Source organism: Magnolia sinica, chromosome 9 (assembly GCF_029962835.1).
Source record: "Magnolia sinica isolate HGM2019 chromosome 9, MsV1, whole genome shotgun sequence".
Classification (NCBI taxonomy): Eukaryota; Viridiplantae; Streptophyta; class Magnoliopsida; order Magnoliales; family Magnoliaceae; genus Magnolia; species Magnolia sinica.
The window spans coordinates 51810115-51835403 of NC_080581.1; the positions used below are offsets into that span (position 1 = coordinate 51810115).

Consider the following 25289-nt stretch of genomic DNA (forward strand, 5'->3'; position numbering starts at 1 on the left):
AATACTATCCGATCCCAAGCATGAATCCAAACACGCCCTAATGTGACGGTAGGATGGATATTCCGTGGGATTTAATGAAGAAAACGGGTGAAAGGAGGAATAAGATTACAAGATGAGTTCGGACGTATATTTGGGGGTAAGGAAGAGAATGTGACTCGTGAAAAGTCGTCCGTACAGCATGGGTTATTCTCGGTTAGAACGGTGCGTGGCTCACAAGTGAGTCGTGCAGTAGGAAAAAACTCCAGAGATACTGCCCGTTCATAGCTGGAGGCGGCCGGGGTATGACTTAATCCGCGTTCCAATCCATCTTTGTAATTCTCCTCCCTTATTCTCTACCATCGGATTTCTTTAACATAAAAATAAAAATAAAACCCTCAGGTTCAGTCGGTGGATCGAGCAATTGCTCCTTTCGTGGTTTTTGGATTTGGCGGGCTGAAGGAAAACCGATTACCGTCATCATCGTCATCAGCATGGAATAGGGATATCTAGCTCGACTGTGACGAATATGGCATTCTCCACCGCTGTCTACAACAACCTTGTAACTCCGTCTTCTTCTTCGTCTTCATCTCACACCTCTTCGCAGGTATTATTACCATTGCTGCTACTGTTAAACCTGGTCGTCCGTTCCCTGTTTGGATACACCATTGAATTGATTCAATCAAGAGGAAATGGCAAATTGCCGTTTTTATTTTATTTTATTATTTTATTTTTTTAATCATGAAAGTGAATTATTTCACTATCTAAATGTTATTGTCCCAAATTATCCATTTCCAAGTTTAGGTTATTCTGGAATTTAATATATTTGGATTTATTTAATTGGGAGAGGTGAGGAATAGGATGTTCTGGACATCTCACGTGTAGGGATATCTTGCTGATAAGGAAAGGGATGATGCTAATTCGGTACTCATAGATGTATTAACAGTAGAAGACAGTCATGTTTTTTGTCAGTTTCTGGCCCCTTGTCTGTTAGCTAAAATTCTCGTTTAATCTTATGAGTTGGTTTTTTCCTTATTCTTCTTGTCGGCTCATTTTTATTGGTGGTCAGCTGGGTTTCTGTATTGGGGTCTTTTCTCTTTTCTTTTATTTAATTAATTATCTGGTTGCTTTCTCAAAAAAAAAAAAAAAAAAAAAAGAAAAAGAAAAAGAAAAAAGTAAACACTTCTTATAAATAAGAGAGTAAGGAAGTAACATGATAAGACGTTGAATTTATCAGAATATCTTGTCTATGGTCTGCTTCCTTGAAGTGGATAATTTATGAATAATATTTATTTTCTTCTTATCTTTCTATGTTGGGTTCTTATCATTTGGTAGAGCTGCAATGATGCGTTCAATGCTCTATTGTCACGTGTGGTTGCATTATGGCAACATAAATGACAATGAAAAGAAGTTGGGCAGGAGTTGCATACGATGGACATGTGATTGAGGAAAACCTTATTACCTTGAAACAAAAGGTTGATCACATTATAGTTGCTATTATGATGAAACTCCAGGAGGAAGCTTTTGTTGAGAAATCATTCAAGCAGTATTTTGCCCCATCATTACCTTTTCAAAAAATTGTTTCTAATGCGATCAAGGAAACTGTGTAATTTAGTACAAATGTCTAGCTAACAGAAGAAAATAATCTCTCAGAAAGAAAGCAAAAACAAATACAAGGGCGAATTTTGTTTTTGTTTTCTCAGCTGTTTTTTTATTTTTTATTTTTTTTAATCCATATATTAAGGTAGATGGCTCAAAGCTTAAATATGAAGAAGTTAATGCTTAGATGGAAGATAGTCTGCACAAAGTTGCAAAATTGAAGAGGTACATGAAGCTTATTACCAATGTTGCCTTTAAAATAGTTGATCTAATAGAAATTTTGCAAATTCAAAAATCCCAAGGGGCTTTCTTCTATGGCAGACGGATGCTAGACAAGGCATTAATTGCTTGTGAGTGTTGTGACATGAGACATAGAGAGGGCACTCTATGGCCCATTGTGAAGTTGGACATGGAAAAGGCTTATGACTTGTAAATTGGGGCTTTCTTCAATATGTGTTTTGTGGACTGGGATTCAGAATGATATCGAGGGAGTGGATGTCAGATTTCATGGCTTCTGCTCACTACCCAGTTAGCGACTCCCCAAGGCCATAGAAAAAGGCTGCTTTGAAGGATTCTTTAGGGGGGTGAGAGGTATTTGTCAGGATGAACCCATGTCCATAACTGTTTGTGGTTGTTGCCAAAACGTTGAGTCGTATGATTGATAAAGTTACATGAGAGAGGCCTTTTCAATGGCTCTATAGTTGGCTGGGACATTTATAAGTTGCCCATCTCCAATATGCCAGTGATATATTTTTTTTTTGAAACGTAACATGGGCTCGAACCCATGACCTCAATGTTGAAACACAACTTGTCTATGCCAATGATACTTTGTCCTTTTGAGAAGCGAAAATTAGCAAGTTGCTAATTTATGAAGAATTTTGTGGTGATTTGAAGTTGGTTTTGGTTAGAGCATTAACAAACTTAAAAGTAAAATTTTGGCATTCAAGTTGGTGACAGGGGCATGAGAGCCCTTGCTAATGAATTTGGTTGCAAGGCTGATAATCTACTTTCGACATATGTTGGCCTACCCTTATGCATGGGGAAGCTGGTTAATTGTTTATGGGATGCAATTGTTGAATGGGTGGAGTGGATATTTTTGGTGTGGAAAAGCCGATACTTGTCTTGGGGAGGCCGCATTGCTTTCATTAAGGCTGCTTTATCCAAGATGCCCATCTACTATGTGTACCTCTTCGAGTGCTTGTTTATTGTCTCTCTCTCTCTCTCTCTCTCTCTTTTGAATGTTGAAAAATATATATTAAAAGGGAGCTAAAGCAACCCCAAAACAAGATAGACAACAACAAAAAGAAAAAGGAAAGAAGGAAAAGAAAGTCAACCTACTAGCTATACAACCCACAACAAAACAAAACAAATATTGACCAACTCTAGATAGCATACCAGCTGGAGCCAAAACAGAGAAACATAAAACAAAAAAGCTATACAACTCAAAGACACAAGTAATAGTAGGAAAACCAAAAGCAACAATGGAAGCTTAGCCCCATAAAGAAGAGATCAACGCACTATCAACACAAGGGACATTCCCAACCCAACCATTTAGATTACGGAAAAGCACAATGGAAACCTTAGAAGGAGGAGATATTTCGAAAGCATTTGAGATCCCTCTCTCCAAAGAGCCTAAAAGGAGGCCATTGCAGTCAAAGGCTGAAGGAAAAGGAGTTCTCCTCAGCTCTTCTCCCAAGTCAAGCAAACAACAACCAAGAATTCGAGTTGGGCATCACCCACGGCTGCTAGAATCTTCGCAACACAAAAATCCATACTTCATACGTGAAGGGGCAGTGTAAGAAAAGGTTATTGATGGAATTGGCATTATTCCCGCAAAGGAGGCAAATGTTATGGAGGATCATGCCTCGGCATTGCAAGTTGTCTACCGTTAAGATTCTTCCTCTCACAAGAAGCCAAACGAAGGCCGCCACCTTGGGCAAGGCTCCCACCTTCCATACAAGCTTTGGGAAGGGTCCCCCCATTATTTGAGGAGGGCAATTGATTTGGAGCAAGAAATATTTAGAGGAAAAGATGCTTGAGAGGGAAAGGCATCAATGAAGGGAATCTTCTTGCCTTGGAGAAAGACGGGCACTTTGAAGAAGCCTTAGCAGCTCAAGAAATTCATTTGACTTAGAGTCTGTTCACCAAGGTGTTCCAAAACGGTAATGGTGGCGATAATGGCTACCACTGTTACCGTTACAATATAGGCCGTAACGGCCGTTATGACCCTTTTTTTTTTCTGAAAAAAAAACTGTTACAAGACCGATATAGGGCTGTTATGGTCCATTACAGGGCCGTTATAGGGTCGTTATGGGACCTTTACAAGGCCATTTTGGCCTGTTTTTTCCGTAACGACCGTTTTGACCCTGTAATGTGTAACGGTTATGACCGTTACTAATGGGGACATCAGAGGACCTTCGTGTGATAAATCTGAATTTTTGAGTTTTATATTTTCGTGCACTGCGTATGTGATAACCTAGGACCTTCGTGTTATAAATTTGAATTTCTGAATCGATTATGTGATTGCTGAAATTAATGTGTAAATGACCTCTCATCTTGCATCCTAGGGTAGTTTCCATCATTCCACATCGGTTACTGTTATGTAATGGCCGTTACGTAACTGATTTTGAATACCTTGCTGTTAACCCTCTCCTGCACGGAGGACTCCCAAGCCCTTGATCCAACATCGGAAAAGCAGTTAGCGACTGAAATGTTTAAGGGGACATTCTAGCTAAAGCTGGAAAATTAGACACCAAAGGGCTATCGAAGAGAACTTAATCCGAGTTCCATCCCCCAAGGCAAGGGATAAACCTTCTTGAAAGTGAGGTGAGATACCATCAATGGCTTTCCAAATCGACGAAGCTCTACAGAGAGAGGAGGGCTTAGTAAACCAACCACCCTCCACATTATATTTTGACACAATGATGTCCCTCCACCAGTAATCCGACTCAGAACCAAAATGACAGAGCCATTTCCCAAAAAAGTGCAGAATTGATATCAGAAAGCACCCTAATTCCAGCTCCCCCTTTCGACCAGCTAAGGAGGTGAAACTTTTGACCTTCTGAGGTGCCATTCCACTGAAAGTTTTTCCCTAGTTTGTCAATTGTGGAGAGAGGGGGATTCCCTACCTGAGCGTTCTGGAGGATTTAAATAATCCTTTTAAGGGAGCCATTAACAAGAATTGAAAAAGAGGCTGAAGATAGACATGAACCTATTCATTTGCACCATTTTTCACCAAAACCAAACCTCCCCAACATATAATCGAGATAACCCCAATCGACGTGGTCGAAAACCTTTTCGATATCCAATTTGTAAACCAGACCACCCAAGCCTTCTTGATGCATGGAGTTTATACATTCATGGGCAAGCAAGGCACAAAATCCAAGATTTGTCTGTTAGATAGGAAGGCACCCTGAGCATGAGAGATAACTTTAGAGAGCATCGACTTAAGCCTGGAAGTCAAGATCTTAGCAAAATTTTTGTAAGGGGCACTAAAGAGGCTAATGAGATGGAAATCCTTAAGATCGGTGCCTCCATCTTTCTTGGGGATAAGAGCAATAAAGGAGGCACCCATAGAGTTAGAGATGTTACCAGCAATTAAGAAATCCAGGATGAAATCAACATAATCCTTTTTAACAACATCCTAGAAGAGTTGGTAAAAAGCTAGAGGGAATCCATCAGGGTCTGGAGCCTTATTTCTATCGAGGGAGAAAACTACCGATTTCATTTCCTCTCCAGAAAAGGGGGATTTGAGGAGGGAGGATTCCTCCGGAGAGATAAGGGGGAACTCCAAATTATCAAGTTTAGGCCTAATCCAACTTTCAGCCTTAAACAACAAAGAATAAAAGGAGACAATGTGGTTTGATACCTGATGACGATCCTTTAAGATAGAACCATTAACTATAACACTACTTATCTTGTTTGATCGGGCTCTTGCACTTGCAATTGCATGAAAGAAGCTAATATTTCTGTCTCCTTCTTTTAGCTGCAGGACCTTGGATCTTTATCTCCATTTGACTTCCTACTACCTAATGAGGCTGGAGTAATTAGACCTTTGGGAATGTCTGAGAGCGTTGTCTTCCATCGACAAAGGACTGGACTCCTGCACATCCAAAGACTGAATAGAAGCGAGACAATTAGAAGCAGTGGTCTCAAGCTCATCCTGAGCTTCCTTCCTCCAATTGATTAGCTTAGATTTTAGGAGCTCAAGTTTCCGACTTAGGACAAAACCCGGACCACCACAGACTAAGAAAGATAACCACCAGTTCGAGACCATGAGTTGGAAACCTTTCTTTTCAAGCAAAGAAAGTTTAAACTTGAAAGGTTTAAGCCCCTAGCTTTCCTCCACAAAATTAAGCAAAATAGGACAATGATCCGAAACAAGGTGAGGATGGTCCCTTTGGGAGGCCAGAGGGAACACATCCAGCCAATCTGGAGAGACCAGAAACCTGTCCAAGTGAGAGAGGATGGGAGGAGACTACCCATTGAACCAAGTATATTTAGAGTCCAGAGGCAGATCGATTAGGTCATTTCCTCCCACCTGGTCAGAGAAGATTTCCATACTCCTAGAAATGCGAGAGTATGGCTGTACACGAACCGAGTTAGCTCGATTAACTCTCTCGACTCGACTCGAAAAAGCTCGATTTGACTCGGTTCGAAATTGAGTTCGAGCCGAGCTGATTTTTAGAGCTCAAAAAAATTTCGAGCTAAGTTCGAGCTTGGCCGAGCTCGAATCGACTCAGATCGAACCTCAACTCGAATCGAACTAGTTTGGTGACTTGGTTATTTTGATATTGATGTTGCTCACCAAGTGTTTGATGAAATGACTTAACGAAGTGTTGCTTCGGGTGGATACATTCTTCGTGGGATCGGCCAGTGGCGAGGAAGGTGTATGGATATGAAACAAATCACTACCAAAAAAACAAACATTACATGATAAAACTAATCTTGGATCTTGATTTTAATGCTGCCTACTGAGTGTTTGATGAAATACCTGTAAACTGCTGCAGCTGTTTTGAAAACTATGAGAAATTGAAGGTGTACTTCATGTGTTTGAGAAAATGCAGCACATGCTCGAACTCGGCTCGAACTAGTCGAAGCTGCTGACCGAATCGAGCCAAGCTGGCCAGTCAGGCTTGAGGACCGAGTCGAGCGGAGTTCGAGCTAGGGTCAGCTAGTGGCCAAGTTGAGTCGAGTTGTGCCAAGCTCGACTCGGTTCGACTTGTGTACAGCTCTATGTGAGGGCCATTTGATTTCTCAGAGGAAAAGCGAACAACATTGAAATCTCCTCCAAGACACTAGGGAAAGGAAGGCTATTTTACCCTGAAAAATACCTTAGGGGCCTCGAAATTCACCTTAAGCTTGCTCATAAAATTCCACAAAAATCACCACAATCCTTTTAAAATTAAGATATACCAAACCATATGCTTCATTTACTACATGGTTGTATGGATAGTACAAATGCTAACGCCAGTCGTACAGTGGTTGACGTCAACAAAGTGTGACAACTACAAACAAAAATGGCAAGCTGAATTCTTGCTTTGATACCAAGTTAAAGTAATTTGGAGAAGAAATCAAGAGTGGAAGGGAAAGTGTAGAAAGAGAGAAAAGAAGAAAAAAGATGGCTAGGGCAATAGTTGTGTTATTTCTCTACACAACCATCATATTATTTATATCCGTGTACATATGGTGCTCTAGCAGAGCATACAAAAACATATACACATGCACACAAAATAATGACAAAGTTACATATATATCTCAATAGGGTCTTATCATACTTGGGCTATTTAGGTTCAGGTCTTTTTAGGTTCAATCCTCAGTTTTTGAGCTCACAGACTTGGAGCCGATCGTGTTTGGGTACCTGTAGCATCTTTGTACCTTGGTTTCATGTCGGGCCTGGGTTAAATAAGTGCATTTGCATTGTCAGGATCACTCGATGGAGAGATTAGATTGCACATGTGTGCCACTTTGACACATGCATTGTGCATAAACGAGCTCTCGTACATGTGTGTGGCTTAGGAAACCAAATTCTGTTACTAAAACAACTTATTATTTAATATACAATATTACTATTAAAATTAACCAGATTTGAACCGACCTGATTTTGACTGGGTCCAAGATGGTGGACTCAACTTGAACCTTACTAGACCTGATTTCTAATTGGGTCCAAAATGGATGACCCAAACCGGACCCAATATTGAAATGGGTCTAATAGTTGGAATTGGACTCTTTTAAATCAGTTAGGGTCCATTGGGTGCCTGTTGATAGCCCAAACTCCTAAGTTTGTACAAATGGCTATAGACAAGGGTTTACAAAGTCCTTGAAGAAGCCAAGGCTGGTATCCGATTGGCTCAAAATTTCTTTCCTTACCTTATTCGGTACTATTGTAAGATTTGTAATAGAAATAAAACAAAATTTCTTTCCTTATCTTATTCGATACTATTGTAAGACTTGTAATAGAACTAAAAGGATTAAGTAAATAAGTAAACAACGATTAGAGAGTCCAAACCTTACCCAAAGGATTGTAAAAAAAAAGAAAGTGAACTAGACAAGGAATCTAAAAAGCCTTCAAATTCTTAAGGGAATTATATACAAATGTGTGGAGGGTGTATAGGCTTTGTATGATTGTGAAGGGCCTTTTAACACTCATATGGTTTGCCTAAGAAGCCTCTAGGGATATCCCATTGAACCTTTTGGGCCCCACAGGTGAACCCATCCCTTAGATGGGCCATCTAGTTGGATTATGGGCTCCACAATCTGATAGGACCATTGATTTGGTTCAGATCAGTCATAAGGCCCTTGATCTGGTCCATATCCTTAATCAGGTCAATCTGAAGTCTTAATGGTGTCCAAATCTTCAATATAGATTGTGGGATGGTTTGCATTTTCATTCTAGATAGTTGGATAGGCCTGAACTATAGGTTGGACCCTTAGATTGTTCTAATGTTTGATCAACAACCAGTGGGACCACTTGTGATTTCCCATTGGATGGTCAAATGGTCATGCATCAGTTCCCCTCTTGTTGAAGGTGCTCACCCTCGAGTTGCTTCTTGACAATTGCCACTTTTTGGGATTGTACTGCATTTATTTTGGCGTCAATAGGAGTTGATGACGTTATTTTAGTGTTGGATTAGCTTGTTGTTATCATGGTGTAAGATTGGCAGGTTTTGTCTCTTCTTCCACCTTCGTGCAAGTTTAATATTTGTCGTCTCCCATTTCTTCACGTATCTTCAAACTTTGCACTGATTGTTGTTGGGATACGACTAATGTGTCCATCTCAACTTTAACATACTCCCCATGACTTGCCACCAATTGCTACGTTGTTCATCATTTTCGCTATCAATCTAACCATCAACCCATATTTTATTCCATCTTTTGATCCATCCATTGGTACATCAATGGGTTCTTCCATGGACTGATTTTATAATTTTCTCACTAGATCCATCCTTGGATTAGTTGATGTATTCATTAATCAATCTAGCAGCAGAAGGCATTTATCAACTTCGACGTTGGAATCAGAAACGTCTTCTTTTGAACCCATAGACACCACAAAATGCGATTCTGCATTTCTTTTCTTTGCCTACCATGTATATGGTTTCGAAGCAATTCATTCATAATGTTCATCCAACCTCTCTAAGGGCCTGTTTGATTTTTCGGCTCAATTGTAATTACCATGTAAATGGGTAATAATTATTTACCTATGTAATTACCACATCTTTCCCAATGCAGATGTGACTAACTTTTTTAACACTTAAATCGAGGAATTTACAAAATCAATGTGGGGCCCATTGTGATGTATGTTACTTATCCACACCGCTCATTTGTTATGCTAGCTGAATTTAGGGCACGAGCAAAAAAATGAGGCAGATCCAAAGCTCAAGTGGACCATACCATTGGAAATAGTGAGAATCGAATGCCTACCGTTAAAAACTTCTTGGGGCCCTTAAAAGTTTTGGATCAAGTTGATATTTGTGTTTTCCCCTTATCCATGTCTGTGTGACCCTATGAACAGGTTAGATGATGAAAAAACCTCAATGTGGGCCCAGTGAAGGAAATAACTTTCAATGATGGACGAATTAAGGCCACTGTTTCCTTTTGTGTGGGCCATTTGAGTGTTAGATTTGCCTCATTTTTTGGCTCATGCCCCAAAATATTCTAATAAAATAGATGGGCGGTGCGGATATATCATATACATCACTGTGGGGTCCACATATTTAAGTCAACACATTTGTATCGATTTTCGAGGTGGAATTACTCTCACATTTTCAAATAAGGTGAAAAGGTAATAATTAGTTATTTACCAGGATTTACATGTATCATGGAAAATCAAACAGGCCCTAAGAATCCATGGCGACCTTCATGTCACCCGTATCTTCAACTAGCTTTTTTGTTGCTTTCAACAAATCACTTCACTTGAATTTGGCTCTTCTTGGAAAATGGGTTTGGTGGTTCGCGTTTGAGGGAATGTTATGGAGGGAAACCGTTGCTTTAAAATATGGGATTCAAAAGGGTGGTTGGTCACTCAAGGGATCATCGCTATACACGGCTTCTCACATTTGGAAAGCAATAGCGACAGCAGAGCATCTTGTGTTTTGGAGGATTGTGTTCTCTCTGGGCGATGGACATCGTATTTGTTTCTGGGTTGATAGATGGTGCGGAGATCGAGTGCTTAAAAGATTTATTTCCTAGAGTGGCAAGGCTAGCTCCAGATCGTTTTGTTTTTGTTGCGAACTGTTTTTTTGTTCTTGGAGGGACAGTGGTTTGGAATCCCCTTTGTAGGATGAACATGTTGGATGATGAAGTCGATGAATATGCTGACTTATTGGCTAATTTGGTAAAGGTTCATCCCTCCCTTTTTGACTCGGATTCTCTTCTTTGGTTGGGGCATCCTTCCGGTAAATTCTCAAAATCTCAGTGCATTCATTTGTGAATTGCATTCAAGAGGATAGTTCTCCTTCGATGGCTCCTCACCCATTTCATTGTTGGTTTTACGGAACCCCTCCATGAGTTGCGGATTTTGTTTGGCTGGTGGGGCGTAAGAGGATTCTTACCTTGGATAATCTTCAAAAGAGAGCGTTTGATTTGAGGTGGATTCGGGTCTGAAGATAAATGTTATGAAATCCGAAGTGTTTGGGTGTGCACGTCAACACGGAGGATCTTTTTTGGCTCGCCAATATCTTTCGAAGCCGCTCTGGTTCCTTTCCTACAAAATATCTTGGATTACCCCTTTGTGTTGGAAAACCGGCTACCCACTTGTGGAACATGGTTATCGAAAGAATCCAGTGGAAGCTCGCCTCTTGGCAATGTAGATACTTATCCTTGGGTGGTCATTTAACCTATTAAGACGACCTTTCCCAACATGCCGCTATACTTCTTGTCCCTTTTTAAATGTCCGACATCTGTCTTGGAAAGACTTGAGAAGCTTAGGAGGGACTTCTTATGGAAGGGGGCAAGCAAAGGGCGTAAGTTTCATATTGGAAAGTTGGAAGAGGTCTATAAACCTGTTGCAGAAGGGGAGCGGGTATTAGGCCTTTAGCTGCGGTAAATACGATCTTGCTTGGGAAATGGATATGGAGATTCTTCGTGGAGGAGGACGAATTTTGGAGAAGGTTGATAGCCGCATAGTATGGTTTGGAAGATGGTGGTTGGTTCGTAGAATCTTCCTCTTTTTATAGAGCCTTAGGTGTTTGGAAAGGCATTGCCTCTATGCATCATTTAGTGAGCAGAGGCATTGCCTTCAGTCTAGGAAGAGGATCTCGTATTTGTTTCTAGGTGGATGTGTGGCGTGGCTCATGTCTTTCCGACATTAGCTATGGTTCCCCCTAATAGATTTGTTCGGGTGGAGGAGTGTTATTCTTGGGAAGGGGACAATGTTGTCTGGCTCCCTCCCTGTCGAAGAGATCTTTAGGATGCGGAATTCGATGAGTTGCTGGGGTTTCTGGATCTCTTAAATTCGGTAAAGCCATTTCTGTTTGAAGATGATAAGGCAGTCTGGATAGGGAATAGCTCCTCTAAATTCTCTGTATGACCGCTCTCTTGTTTCATTTCCACTTTCTCTGGTTTCACGCCCACATCACCCGTTCCATCACTGGTTCTATGGGCCCCCCTAGGGTTGCAGCTTTCGTTTGGTTGGTGGGACGGCAATGCATTCTCACAGTTGACAACCTTCAAAGAAGAGCGATTGATGCAGGGACGTGATTATCTAATCCTAGATGCACGTATAATCAGGTTAAAGAATGTTCAAATAAATACACCAATTAACTAACCGTTTCCAGTCAAAGGAATTAGGTAAATTTCAAAACAAAGATGGGGTCATTCTGTCAGGATCATGCCCCTTAGCATAAAATCGCATAAACAGTAAAAAGGGAGGACCTAGGGATATGAGGATATCCCAGATCTAGCATAAGTCAATCCACAATCAAGTTTGGATCTGATTCTACTGACAAACCATCCATCTTTTCCGTTCAAACTAGAAAGGGGATATCCACATAGGAACGAAAGGGGTGAAGAATGAAAGGTTCGAAATGAAGAAAGTACAGGTCCTTTTGTCGTCAAAAGAAAAGGAGGATGACTCTTAACTTTTCCTGCATGTCGAAGATCTAGAAAGAAGGAAACCTGAAATCAGAGTGGAATCCTCAATACCCAAAGGCCAATCCTGAAACCCTAATCTCTTGAATAAAGAGGAAGAAAAGAGACAAATTTCTATTCATTCAATAATAATGAAAATAAGGTTTTTCACAACGTACATATAAGCTATGGAAAAAGTAAAAGTGCACTAAAGCCCCTAAAATAAGAAAAAAAAAAGAAAAGAACAAAACGCCTAAAACTAAAACACTCGTGTGGTAGGGTGTGAAATCCGACCTATAGATTCATGGTCAGGGTGTGGTCATGCCGCTTCTGCACTCGTAGCGCGTCAAAAAATGGGTTTGATGGACCCAATGTCCATCCACATCAACTCCTCCGCTCTAGTACTCTGTCGGCGACTCCTCCTCCTTTGGTACGCTCTAAAGGGTGCACCACTGATGTCTGCATCAATGATGTTCCTCCCAAACATTTGCCTAATGTTGATGGCTGATGAAGAGCCGATTGATCATCTCTTCATTCATTGTCCATTCACATTTAAGGTTTGAGTTTATTTTCTATCTTGGAGCAACATTGCTTGGGTTATGCCTAAGTCTGTGGATGAGCTCCTTTGGGTGTGGCACAAAGGAGTTGGTAAGAATCGAAAAATTACATGGCATCTTCTCATCATGGTTATCCTTTGGACGATATGGGGAGCACGGAATGCTCGTTGTTTTCAGAATGTTAGCATGGGGGTAATGAGGTCATTCAAAGGATTGAACATTTTGTTTCCAATTGGGCAGTTCACGTTAAGGCGGGCCCAGCCAGCCCCTTTGTTTGAGTGATTTCTTTTCTATTGGGCTTGTATTCTTTCTCGCGTTTGCGATTCTTTTAATAAAATTATCATTACTTCTGAAAAAAAGGAAGAAGATATTGCCGAATATTTGTTTGATGTGTGAGGAGAATGCGGAATTGATTGACCATCTGTTCTTGCATTGCTCCTTTGCTTTTTTGTGGGCATGGCATGGCAGTGGAGTGGGCAAATTAGGGAAAGTTAAGTGGCGTTTGATTTTGATGGGGGGTTTTCTAGGCTATTTGGGGGGCTAGAAATGGTCGTCGTTTTCAGAATGAAAATGTGGGGGTTGAGGATCTCATTAGAAGAATTATAGGGCTGGTTTCTGGGTGGGCTCTTTATGTTAAGGCTGGTTTACATAGCCATCTTTTCTGCGCAGTTTTGCGCTTCCTTCACTGTATTCTTTTCCCGCTTTGCAGGTTGTTAATAGAAGTTTTGTTATCTTTCAAAAAACAAAAAAAAAAACAAATCACTTCACTCATCTTTCGCAATGCCAGCACCAGAAGAAGTCCTGCTTCTAGTCGGCATCAATACTTGGTACCAAAGTTGCTGAGACCATTTGGGATTAGTTTTGGAGACAGATCTGAAACAATCTTTCATAAAAAAAGAAAGAAGAAGAAGAAGAGATCTGGACAGACCGTGGACTGCCAAGTTTAATGAACTGGTTATGGGTTGAAATCTTAGGGTCAGTTTGTTGGTTGGTTATGGTCTGAAAACCTGGGATGGATTTACCAAATGGGCTGAAAGTGGACAATTCTTGACAGATTTGAAACAGGAAGCAGGGACAGTTTAGAACTCGAAATAGGCTGAGTTGGGGTTAGGATTGATGACAAAGTTGGGCAGGTTTAGGGATAAGGCTGTGGGTCTGTTTTTGGACAAAATTGTGCTGGGATAAGGCTGAAACCAGGACCGATTTTGGAGGATGGTTTTGGGCTCTTGTTGGATAGAAGACTGGACTGGATTAGGTATGGGCATTGTTTGGAGTATCCCCGATATTATCCTATATCTCCATCTCGGTAATACTGATAACACTGGTAGCAATATCGATAACACTGGTAGTATTAGAAATTCCAGGTATTGGCGATGTATTGCTAAGTATTGCCTATTTACCAATATTGCCAACGTATCGCTAATATTTTTGACTATGTAAATTGCAGGTGTTGCTTGTATCACCAATGTATCAATATCACCAATATTTTTGACTGTGTAAATTCCAACTGTCACTTGTATTGCCGGTGTATTGGCGATATTTTGATAATATTGCCAATGTATCGATATCGCCAAAAATCTATTTATTATAAAAAATTTCATTTCAATTTTATTAATAGGTGCATGGTTGTATTCACTGTTAAAATTGTCGACGATAATATCGCGATATTATCGTTATTGCAACATGGGCGATATCGAGACCAGTCTTTCGTTTCCTTTCTAGTGTCGGTGATTTCTTGGCGAAATATTGTTTGTTATCGATATTCTGAAATATCGATGGATGTTTGAATGGAAGGTTGGATGATAGATGGGATGGATGAGATGGTTGGATTTCTTACAACAACACGTGCTTTTAGGTCCCCATTAAATGGAAACTTATTATGCATGCATTCTTTTTTTGATTTTTTTTATTCCTAAATATGCAAATGTGTATTTTAGCATCTCCTGAAGTTTCACAGAAAAAACCAGCATTTTCCCAATGTTTCCCTGCATTTCCGGTTATCGGTGATATTATTGGCGATGTCGATATTGTTTCCGTATCCCTGGCCAGCAAAACTTGTAACTATACCAATAATTCAAACACTGGGTATGAGTTGTTGGCTGTTTATGGACTGTGTCGAGGACAGGTTATGGGCAGTTTGTGGGCAGATTTTTGATATTCAGTGAGCTGAAAATGGACAGGTTTGGAAACTGTTTGGATTTGGGGGGTAGATTTTAGGTTAGGAAAATTTGGGGACTTTAATAAAATTTGGATTTTAGGCTTAGGGTAATTACGGATTTAAGATTGGGTTTGGGAAAATTAGGGATTTTTGGGAAATTGAAGCTTATAGTTTGTGCCTGTTTGGATTCATTGAAATTGGAAAGACAAAAATTAATTTCCATGGAAATAACATCTGTAGAAAAATTGTTGGAAATGAAACTCTGTTTCTGCTGCTTGTTTTCTCACAAAAATTTCCAGAGAAATTCATCTATTTTTCATATTTTTGTTGTTTGGTATCTCACGCCCCATTTCCATTGGAAATTTGTTATTTGGTATACATCAATAAATATCCACGACCAATTGTCCATTGTCACACATGTACGAACTCGGTTATGATTGACCATGTAGTTAAGATCTTTTGATGATGGCCCCATTTGGAAGTGCAAATGGCTAGGATCAATTAATGATGGGCCCTATTATGGAGATGACAGTTAAGATTGACTAACAGTGTGCCCACATGGTTAAGATCATCTAATGATGTGCCTGGGGCAGAAACATGCATGGTTAATATCAGCTAACAGTGGGTACCACGTGGAAATACAGATGGTTAGGGTTGACTAACAAAGGATCCACATCGTTTCAATCATTTAATGATGGGCCCCACGTGGAAATACACATGGTTAGTAGGATCAACTAACAATGGCTCCAAATGGTTAAGATCATCTATTGATGCCCCCAACCTGAAAATAACATGGTTATGATCAATTAATGATGAGCCCCACATTATTAAGATCATCTAATGATGGGCCCAATTTGGAAAAAACACATGGTTTTGATTGACTAACATGGGCAAAAAAGTTATGCTCGCCATGGGCCCGCATGGAAATACAAGTGTTTAGAGTTAACTGATGATGGGCCTCACCTATTAAGATCATCACACAATAGGTCCCATAATGCAGGGGCATTTTCATACCGGGCTCGAGCGGGGTTGCCTATGGGATGCAGGGGTACACTTGGGTTGGGCGGCTTGTGTGGGGCGAGTGGCTTGTGTGAGACGGGCCCCATCCGTATGAAGCGGAACCTGTAAGACCCCGTCCATTCTATACATTTTCTATGTCTATGTGCACGATAATCGACGTCCTTGGCGAGACTTGGATTGGCTATGCATAGTGCACACTTAACTGATCGGAACCCCAAGGCCTCAAAACCTATTTCATATTGACCTCCCCATCGCTGTGATCGCGGGGGTACCACCCGTGCATCTGTACGACGCTCCGTTAGTGAGATACGCCGCGAAGAATCGTTGGTGTATCATGTGCGTGGCGCCATATATTCCATTCTACACATGTGCACAACACATGTTATGCACACATGCACCATGCCACACATGGGTGAGAGAATCTCTACCCATGTGTGTGATGTCACACACCCATACCACCCCTCTCATGTGTATCCAAAGTCAACCCTTCTCCTTATAACACCTTATGCATGATGTCATCATGCCATGCCACCCCATGTCTCATTTAATGAACCATTAAGTCCTAATCATGCAATACTTGCCATGATCCTTGCCTAAGCCAATCATAACCACATTAATCTAACCTAACCACAATTTTAGCAAATTCTCTAAAAATACCCCATCAATCCTCAACATTTTCACCATTTTCCTACTATGAGAGAGAGAGAGAGAGAGAGAGAGAGAGAGAGAGAGAGAGAGGATTGATCTTGGTGGGCCATCAATCCCATCCCTTCTATCCCTCTCAACCATCCCAGCTAATCCATCAAGGTGAGTACACCCCCCTTCACTTATGTTATTGATTTTTTTCCTATTTGAAATTGATGATGATTATGATATAGGACCCACTGATAGTAAGCTCCATTGTGATGATGTTTGCCATCTAACCCATTGGCTGTAGCCACACCATGATGATCACCAACCATTCAACCCATCCTTGAGGTCACAAAGACCTGGATGAGGAGAAAACATAGATATCAGCCTGATCAGTAGACCATGGCCCTACCGTGGACCCATTGTAATGTTTGTATGCCATCCAAACTGTTGGGCTGGCCAAACTCACTCACACACCCATGCACACACGAGCACACAACACCACAAAAAAATAAAAAAAAAGAGGAGAGTGGACGCTGATTGCTGCTAGTGTCCAGAGGACGTTGCAGCAAGCGGCGTCCTTGTTGCTTGAAAGAAAAGGGAGGGGCTGTGGGACCACAACCCCCCCTCCCCTCCCCCTTGATGTATGTATTTGATCCACACCGTTCGTCCAATTTCCCAGCTTATTTTAGGCCTTAAGCCGAAAAAATGAAGCCAATCCAAATCTCTGGTAGGCCACACCGCAAAAAAAATCATTTTAATAGTGATATTTACCATCAAAACTGTTAGGGCCCGCTGTGATGTTTCTGTACGCCTAAACATACTGAATATTGGGCTCATTGGACCTGTCATGAGCTAGAGAACCCGACAGATGGAGTGGATCATCCTGATGTGGGCCCCACCTATGAAAAACCATAGAAAAAAAAAGCAAGGGCTGGACGCCCCTTGCTGATAGTGTCTAGAGCAGTGTCCTGCTGCTTGGATAGGCAGGGACCGTGGGTCCCACCACAGGCCCCACTGTGATGTATGTCGAGCATCAACATTGTGCATTTGATGGGTCCCCTTTTGATAATGGGTTACCCCAAAAATCAGCTGCACACGGAACTCAGGTGGCCCTCACCATCTAAAATCGTGTGGAGATGTGGCTAAAACATAAGAAGGCACTTGCTGGGGCCCACCTGAAATTTGGATGCATCTGAAACTTGGACTGACCCCTCAACCAAGTGGGACACACATAATGGATGGGCTGGATTCATGAACCACATCTTGGTGGGCCCAACAAATGATTATGAATGTTTAATGGAGGGTAACCCTCTCAACTTTTGTGTGTGGTGTGGCCCACACAAGCCACAGATTGACTTGATTTTAAGCCCCAAGCCCACCATGGATTGCTGCATGTGTAGCCTACTTAGGTGTACGTGTTGCATATCTACACTGCTCATCCATTTTATAGCCATATGGGAAGTGGACCCCACCATTTCAGTGGACCCAACCCTTCTTGTTAACTCAAAATAAATTAGATGCAAATCTCAGTATACCATGTCCACGGGACAATAGCATTTACCTTTAAAAGACATTATCGGGTCCACTGTACTGCTTATGTGTCGTCAAAATTGCCTAGATCATGGGTTTGCTGTAGATTCCATGTGAGGCATGTGCTTCATATCAACATCGTTCATCCACATGTCCGCTTGTTTTAGAGTATGGTACAAAACTTAGAGCAGGCCCAAAGCTAGTAGCCCGCACTGTCCAACGGGTGGGCCTGCAGTGATGGTTATTTGTCTTTCGACTTGTTCCTAAGGTGACGTAACCTAGATGGAAGGGATGGGATTGATGGCCCACCAAGATCACTCCTCTCTCTCTGTCTCTTATGGTTGGAAAATGGTTAAAATGTTGAGAATTGAAGGGGTATTTATAGAAAATTTGATAAAATTGTGGTTAGGTTAGATTAATGTGGTTATGATTGGCTTAGGCAAGGATCATGACAAGTAATGCATGATTAGGACTTAATGGTGGATTAAATGAGACATGGAGTGGCATGGCATGATGACATCATACATAAGGTGTTGTATGGAGAAGGGTTGACTTTGGATACACATGAGAGGGGTGGTATGAGTGTGTGACATCACACACATGGGTAGAGATTCTCTCACCCATGTGTGGCATGGTGCATGTGTGCATAGCATGTGTTGTGCACGTGTGGAATGGAATATATGGTGCCATGTGCACATGATACACTAATGATTCTTCGCGGCGTATCTCACTAACGGAGCGTCGTACAAATGCACGGGTGGTACCTCCGCGATCGCGGTGATGGGGCGGTCGATATGAAATAGGTTTCGAGGCCTTGGGCTTCCGGTTAGTTGAGTGTGCACTATGCATGGCTAATCCAAGTCTAGCCAAGGGCGTTGATCATTGTGCACATAGACATAGAAAATGTAAGGAATTGACAGGGTCTTACAATTTACCCTCCTAATAAAAATTTCGTCCTCGAAATTTCTAGTCACAAATGCATTATCAGACTCATAACATGGAAAGCCCAACATACATATCACCATATATACCAAACAATCATCCATCAAGCACTAGAGGGTTTTGCTCGCGGCTATTTGCCTCATGCTTGGGTGCTAAAGTATAGTCTCTAGGTTCTCAACTACGGAATCCTGTTTTGACTAGGTTCTCAAACCGGGAATCGTAGATTCATGTCTCTACATTCATACAAATCAGGGGCACTAATAGCATCTAAGTTTTCGATCAATCGCTGTGGGAGACCTAGTTTAAGTTCTTCTATGTTTTCCAACTGCTAACTTTGCTCGTAAGTGATCCCAAATCTTATGCTCTAATACTACCTTCTGTCACGCCCCAAATCCGGGGACGGACAGCTTCCGTAATGCCTCGAATCCGGCACTCGACTTCCATACACCAAGTCCTGAGTTTGGTGCACCACAAGGAAGATTTTTTTAACTATATATATTTCTTTATAAATAATAATACTTGAGCATTATGATCCGTAATCACAATACTAAGCAATAGTCTCCATTATAAATCCTGTTGGAAAAGCATTGTACTTGTAACCATCAGGATTTATAATGGAGACTGTTGCTTAGTATTGTGATTACGGATCATCATGCTCAGGTATTATTATTAAATTTTTATTTTTATTTTTAGTCAAAAAAATCTTCCTTGTGGTGTGCCGAACTCGGGGCTTGGTGTATGGAAGTTGAGTGCCGGATTTGGGGTATTACGGAAGCTGTCCATCCCGGATTTGGGGCGTAATAGAACCCATGTGAAGTGGGGCCCATGAGGGGTGTTCGGCTGAGGTCCTAACCCATGCGATGTGGGGCCTGGGCTATGAGATAAAAGGGATTAATTCGCCATGCTCTATCATTTCGAGCTTTTAGAACTAGTTAATTGTGTTGCATCAAAGTGGTATCAGAGCGGGAGGTCTTGTGTTTGAGACTCTTCACCGGGGGTGATTAATGCGTGGTCATTTTCACACCGGGCTCGAGTGGAGTTGCTTGTGGGATGCAGGGGCACACTTGGGGTGGGTGACCCATGTGAGGTAGGTGGCTCGTGTGAGGCAGGCCCCATCCATGTGAAGTGGGGCCCACGAGGGGGGTTCTGCCGAGGTCCTAACCCATGCGATGTGGGGCCTGGGCTATGAGATAAATGGATTAATTCGTCATGCTCTATCAGTTCCAGCTTTTAGAGCAAATGGTTAATTGTCCTGCATCACCTCATGTGGAAATACAAGACTTAAAATGGCCCCATATGGTTACGATTATTTAACGGCCAAGGAGAATAGGGTCGAGATGGGATACGAGAAGGAAAATGAATTTTCCTCGCAAGTGAGAAAATTTTGTGTTGATTGTGGAAAGGTCACTAAGGCCCTATCATGCTACCCATATCTAACGGGGAATATAACTCTTATCCCCGTTGGACAAAGCAAATTGGCTTTGAATGTTGCCAATGGAAAATTTTTTATAAATAGATTTTTGGCGATATCAATATGTTAATGATATTAAATGTTATGGGTAAAATTGGACTATCCTGGCAACCAGAATGGGATAGAAAACATAAGGCAAATAGTTTGGAAACAGAGGTCGGGTAAGAGCTCGGTTTAGACAACTAAATACGACCTCCATGAGCAACTCAAATACCGACCACGGGTAGTAGTGACCTCAGATCTGGTTGACATCCCGTTACCGCGACCAACGAACGACTATAAATACCGACTCGGCCTCGAAGATAGGCCCCGGCCACAATCAACAGTTCGGCTCGGTCCGTAGGACCTCGACCAACTCGACTTAGAGGTCGGTAGTCGATCACGACCTTGACCTCCTTGGAAGCCGACCATCGGGAGATCACCTTTGTGTACGAAGAGGGTTAACTCCCCGAGATCTTTGCTGAGGATAACGTTGTGTATCCCGGGGATGATTCCTCGCATGATTCGTGACTAAATGACAGATTCATTGCCATATATGTAACTATCAGCAAAGGACTATAAATATGAACCCTACACACAGTAGAAGGTATGCACAAATAAAACCCTAGTTCTACTAGATCCATAGTGCCTGTCCTAACTTTGGCATCGGAGGGTCCCCTGCAGTAGCAAGGGTCCTCATTGTGCTTTCGTTTTGCAGGTACACGACAGTCTAGAAGGGATGACCAGATTTCATCATCAATAGTTTGGCGCCGTCTGTGGGAACGGCAGTGAAGCCATTCCTAACTCACCTATCATCTCTAAGTTGCTCTACAGTGGCGTAAGGAAGAAAGAGGGCTTTCGCTATAATCACTGCAACTGCTCCTGCACCAGCTGAGCTCGAGTAGTTTGCAGACCCTCAAAATCCACCCTCACAACACCAAGCTGATTCTGCCCCTGCGACACCTGTACAAAGGTCCTGCAATCGGGGAGGCCAGCTTGTTTCCTTGGAAAACCAGGTCGAGGCCTTAACCGGTAACATGAACTGTATAATGCAGATACTGGAAAGGCAGATTCCACCTCCCGACCATGGAGGGGAAGCACCCGCGGCAACCGAACTCTCTCGACCTCCTCAAGTACATTGACTCGCACAGAGCCAAGCAATAACCCATGTAGCATAGCCACGCTGGCACCCACACTGCAGAAACTACCACGCTCGCCGAGTTTGACTTACGCCACACGCTGGAGAAGAGAAGGCGTGGGAAGGCTACCGAGGTGATGGCGGAGAACAAGGTCCCCTGAGAGGCCGAGCTTAGGGAGATACGAGGACAGATTGACGACATCCGACAAGCATATCGTGCCCGGATCTTGACCTCAGTTGAGGCCATGTTGGAGGAGACAACCACCATTTACTAACGACATCATGAGATCTCCACTTCCGCCGAGATTCCGAATGCCGCAGATTACTCCTTACTTTGGAACCGGAGATCCAGCCAAGCATCTAGAATCCGACAGAGCGTGGATGGAATTACACGGTGCGATTAGTTCAGTGATGTGCCGAGCATTCTCCTTGACCTTGTCAGGAGCAGCACGAAAGTGGTATAGGCAGCTGAAGCCGAGGTCCATTAGCTCCTTCGGAGGAAAGGGTAGAAGGAAGTCGGCGACTCACTTCCTCACTATTACTCAGAGAGAAGATGAGCTACTGAAAGACTACATCATTCGTTTCAATGAGGAAGCGGTGCAGGTAGAGGGCTATTCAGACCAGATAGCCTTAGCCGCCACGATATCTGGTCTTAGGGAAGGGAGATTCCTCTTCTCAATTGACAAGAACCCTCCGACCACGTTGGTCGATCTCCTTAACCGAGCACCAAAGTACTCTAATGCGAAGGAGCTCTTCAGCTCGCGGAAAGCTACTTGGAGTGCCGGGAGCTTGGCTAAGGACAAGAAATGCAAGGAGCAGCAGTCACCTACTATCAACAACAATAAGAGGAGAAACGACTCGAGTAGAAGTCAACGCCCGAACCGGCGACCGGAGTGCAAATTCCGTTCCTACAATCTGCTAAACTTGACTCCCGAGCAAGTCCTTATGGAAGTTCGCGACAAAAGGATCCTGAAATGGCTGAGCAGGATGAAAGCTGACGCAGACAAAGGGATAAAAGGAAGTATTGCCACTTCCATCGCGGCCACGGCCAGACTGTTTTGATCTCAAGGAAGAGATCGAGTCCCTCATTCGCGGTAGACATCTACGGGAGTTCATTCACAGGAGGAGAGATGAGCGATTAGACATGAGGCACGAGCCACAAAGCGACAGGAATGACAATGAAGCAACAAGCGAGATCTGCACAATATTTGGAGGCCCCGCAGGGGGTGGGGATTCGAATAGAGCTCGCAGGGCTCATGCACGGAGCATTAGTGGCAGCAACATCGAGCATCACATCAACCTCACAAGTAAGGCTGTGAAGGAACAAAAGTTAATTCCCTGTAGCTTGACTTTTATCGAGGAGGACGCCTGATGAATCCACCACCCTCACGATGACGCCCTGGTGGTGACCATGGCAGTGGCCAACCATAAAGTGCATCGTATATTGGTGGACACTGGCAACTTGGCCGACATCCTCTTTGCCGCTGCTTTCGACAAGATGGGGATCGGGAGATCCCGACTACGTCTCATCCCAACTCCCCTGCTCGGATTTGCAGGAGAAGGTTACATCCGAAGGAAGTACTACTGCCCGTGACTGCAGGAGGGTCACAACCAGACTACTGTGATGATCGACTTCCTAGTAGTCGACTGTCTCTCCGTTTACAATATCATTCTGGGATGACTATCCCTCAATGTCATGCAAGCAGTAGTGTCTACCGATCATCTCACAATGAAGTTCTCGACCGAGCATGGGGTTAGCCAAGTTAAAGGTGATCAACACGGGCTCGACAGTGCTATTCAGCAACATTAAGGGCATGAACACGACAACATATAATTGCTATCACCTCCCTTGATCCCCGAGAAGAATCAACTGAAAGAGGGTCTCCTGTGGAAAACCTGGTGGTCGTACTCCTCTGCGAGGTTGGCCCGACCCGCACAGTTCAGGTTGGCTTGTTATTAGCCCTAAGACAGTAAGAGGAGATCGTCGGCCTATTGAACCGACATGCCGACGTCTTTGCATGGTCCCACCAGGACATGCCCGGGATCAAACCTGAGGTAATGGTTCACAGGCCGAACCTTCACCCCATTCATCGACCAGTGAGGCAGAAGTGACGGGCATTCGAGCCAGAACGGTACGCCATCATCGGAGAGGAGGTCGGTAAGCTCCTAGAGGCCGGATTCAGATTTGTGTAGTCGACGCATACTCACCATTTCCCATTTGACTTCTTCACCAGCACGACATTTGCTATCCAGTCGGGGACGCCATCATCAGAGAGGAGGTCGGTAATCTCCTAGAGGCTAAATTCATTGAAGAAATCTACTACCCCGGTTGGATAGCAAATTTTGTACTGGTGAAGAAGTCAAATGGGAAATGATGAGTATGTGTAGATTACACAGATCTAAATAAGTCGTGCCCTAAAGACAATTTCTCTCTACCAAGGATCGACCAGTTGGTCGACAACATGGCGGGGCACCATCTCCTCAGTTTTATGGATGCATATTTAGGTTACAATTAGATCACCATGTACGTGAACGACAAGTAGAAGACGACCTTAGTCACCGACAAGGGGCTCTACTGCTATAAGGTCATGCCTTTCGGGTTAAAGAACGTCGGTGCGACGTACCAACGACTCGTCAACAAGATGTTCGCGAAGCAGATTGGACGCTATATGGAGGTCTATGTTGACGACATGCCGGTCAAGAGTGTCAAGGCGGCGGACCACGTGATTGACCTCGAAGAGATGTTCACCATCCTGAGGAAGTATTAGATGAAGCTAAACTCGAGCAAATGTGCCTTTGGGGTAAGCTCGGGAAACTCCTCGGTTTCTTGGTCAACCAGAGGGGAATTGAAGCAAATCCCAACAAGATCCAGGCATTGCTGAACATGAGCTTGCCCAAAACTACAAAGGAGATTCAGTGTCTTACAGGCAGAGTCGTAGCCCTCAATAGGTTTGTCTCCAGAGCTACCGACAAGTGTCTCCTGTTTTTTCAATAGCTGAAGGGCAAGGCGAAGCCGACATAGACCACGACTGTGAGCAAGCATTTTAGCAACTCAAGCAATATCTGGGGTCACCCCCATTACTTTCTAAACCCGAGTAGGGAGAGCCGCTGCTGCTCTACTTGGCAATCTCAACTGCAACGGTTAGCTCGGCCTTGATGCTAAAGGTCGGAGGCAAACAACTACCTGTCTACTACGTCAGCAAGGCACTGGTCCAAGCTAAGGCCAGATACCCCAACATCGAGAAGCTCGCGCTGGCCTTGATATGTCATCGTGACGCCTCCGTCCCTACTTCCAGGCCGACACCATTGTGGTCTCGATCAATCAACCCCTCCGTCAAGTACTCCAAAAACCCAAAGTATTTGGGAGATTGACAAAGTGGGCGATTGAGCTCGGCGAATTCGACATTTGAGTACCGACCCCGAACTGCTATTAAGGGCCAGGCAGTGGCCAACTTCATTGCTGAGTTCACTAATACCGAGCTCCCTGAGGTAGCCAAAGATGAGGAAATCGAGGAAGAAATCAACCCACAAGTATGGACCCTTCACGTCAATGGGTCTTTTAATTCAAAAGGCAGTGGGGCAGGAATAATTTTTGTCGCACCCAATCAGACCTGCACACAGTATGCCTTGAGATTTGGATTCCCGACGTCCAACAACTAGGATTATGAGGCACTCCTCGCCGGGCTCAGGCTGACGAAAGCTATGTGAGCTCAAATCTTG

General features: G+C 43.0%; 1 protein-coding gene across 1 annotated transcript in view; it reads left to right on the forward strand.

Annotated features, from left to right (window-relative positions):
- The first annotated feature begins 314 nt into the window (after positions 1–314).
- Positions 315–25289, forward strand: part of LOC131255432 (uncharacterized) — a 48384-nt gene continuing 23409 nt past the window's right edge. The window contains exon 1 of the mRNA XM_058256140.1: positions 315–583. Within this exon, the coding sequence (XP_058112123.1) occupies positions 506–583 (78 nt within the window). The 5' untranslated portion in view covers positions 315–505. The remainder of the gene's footprint in view (positions 584–25289) is intronic.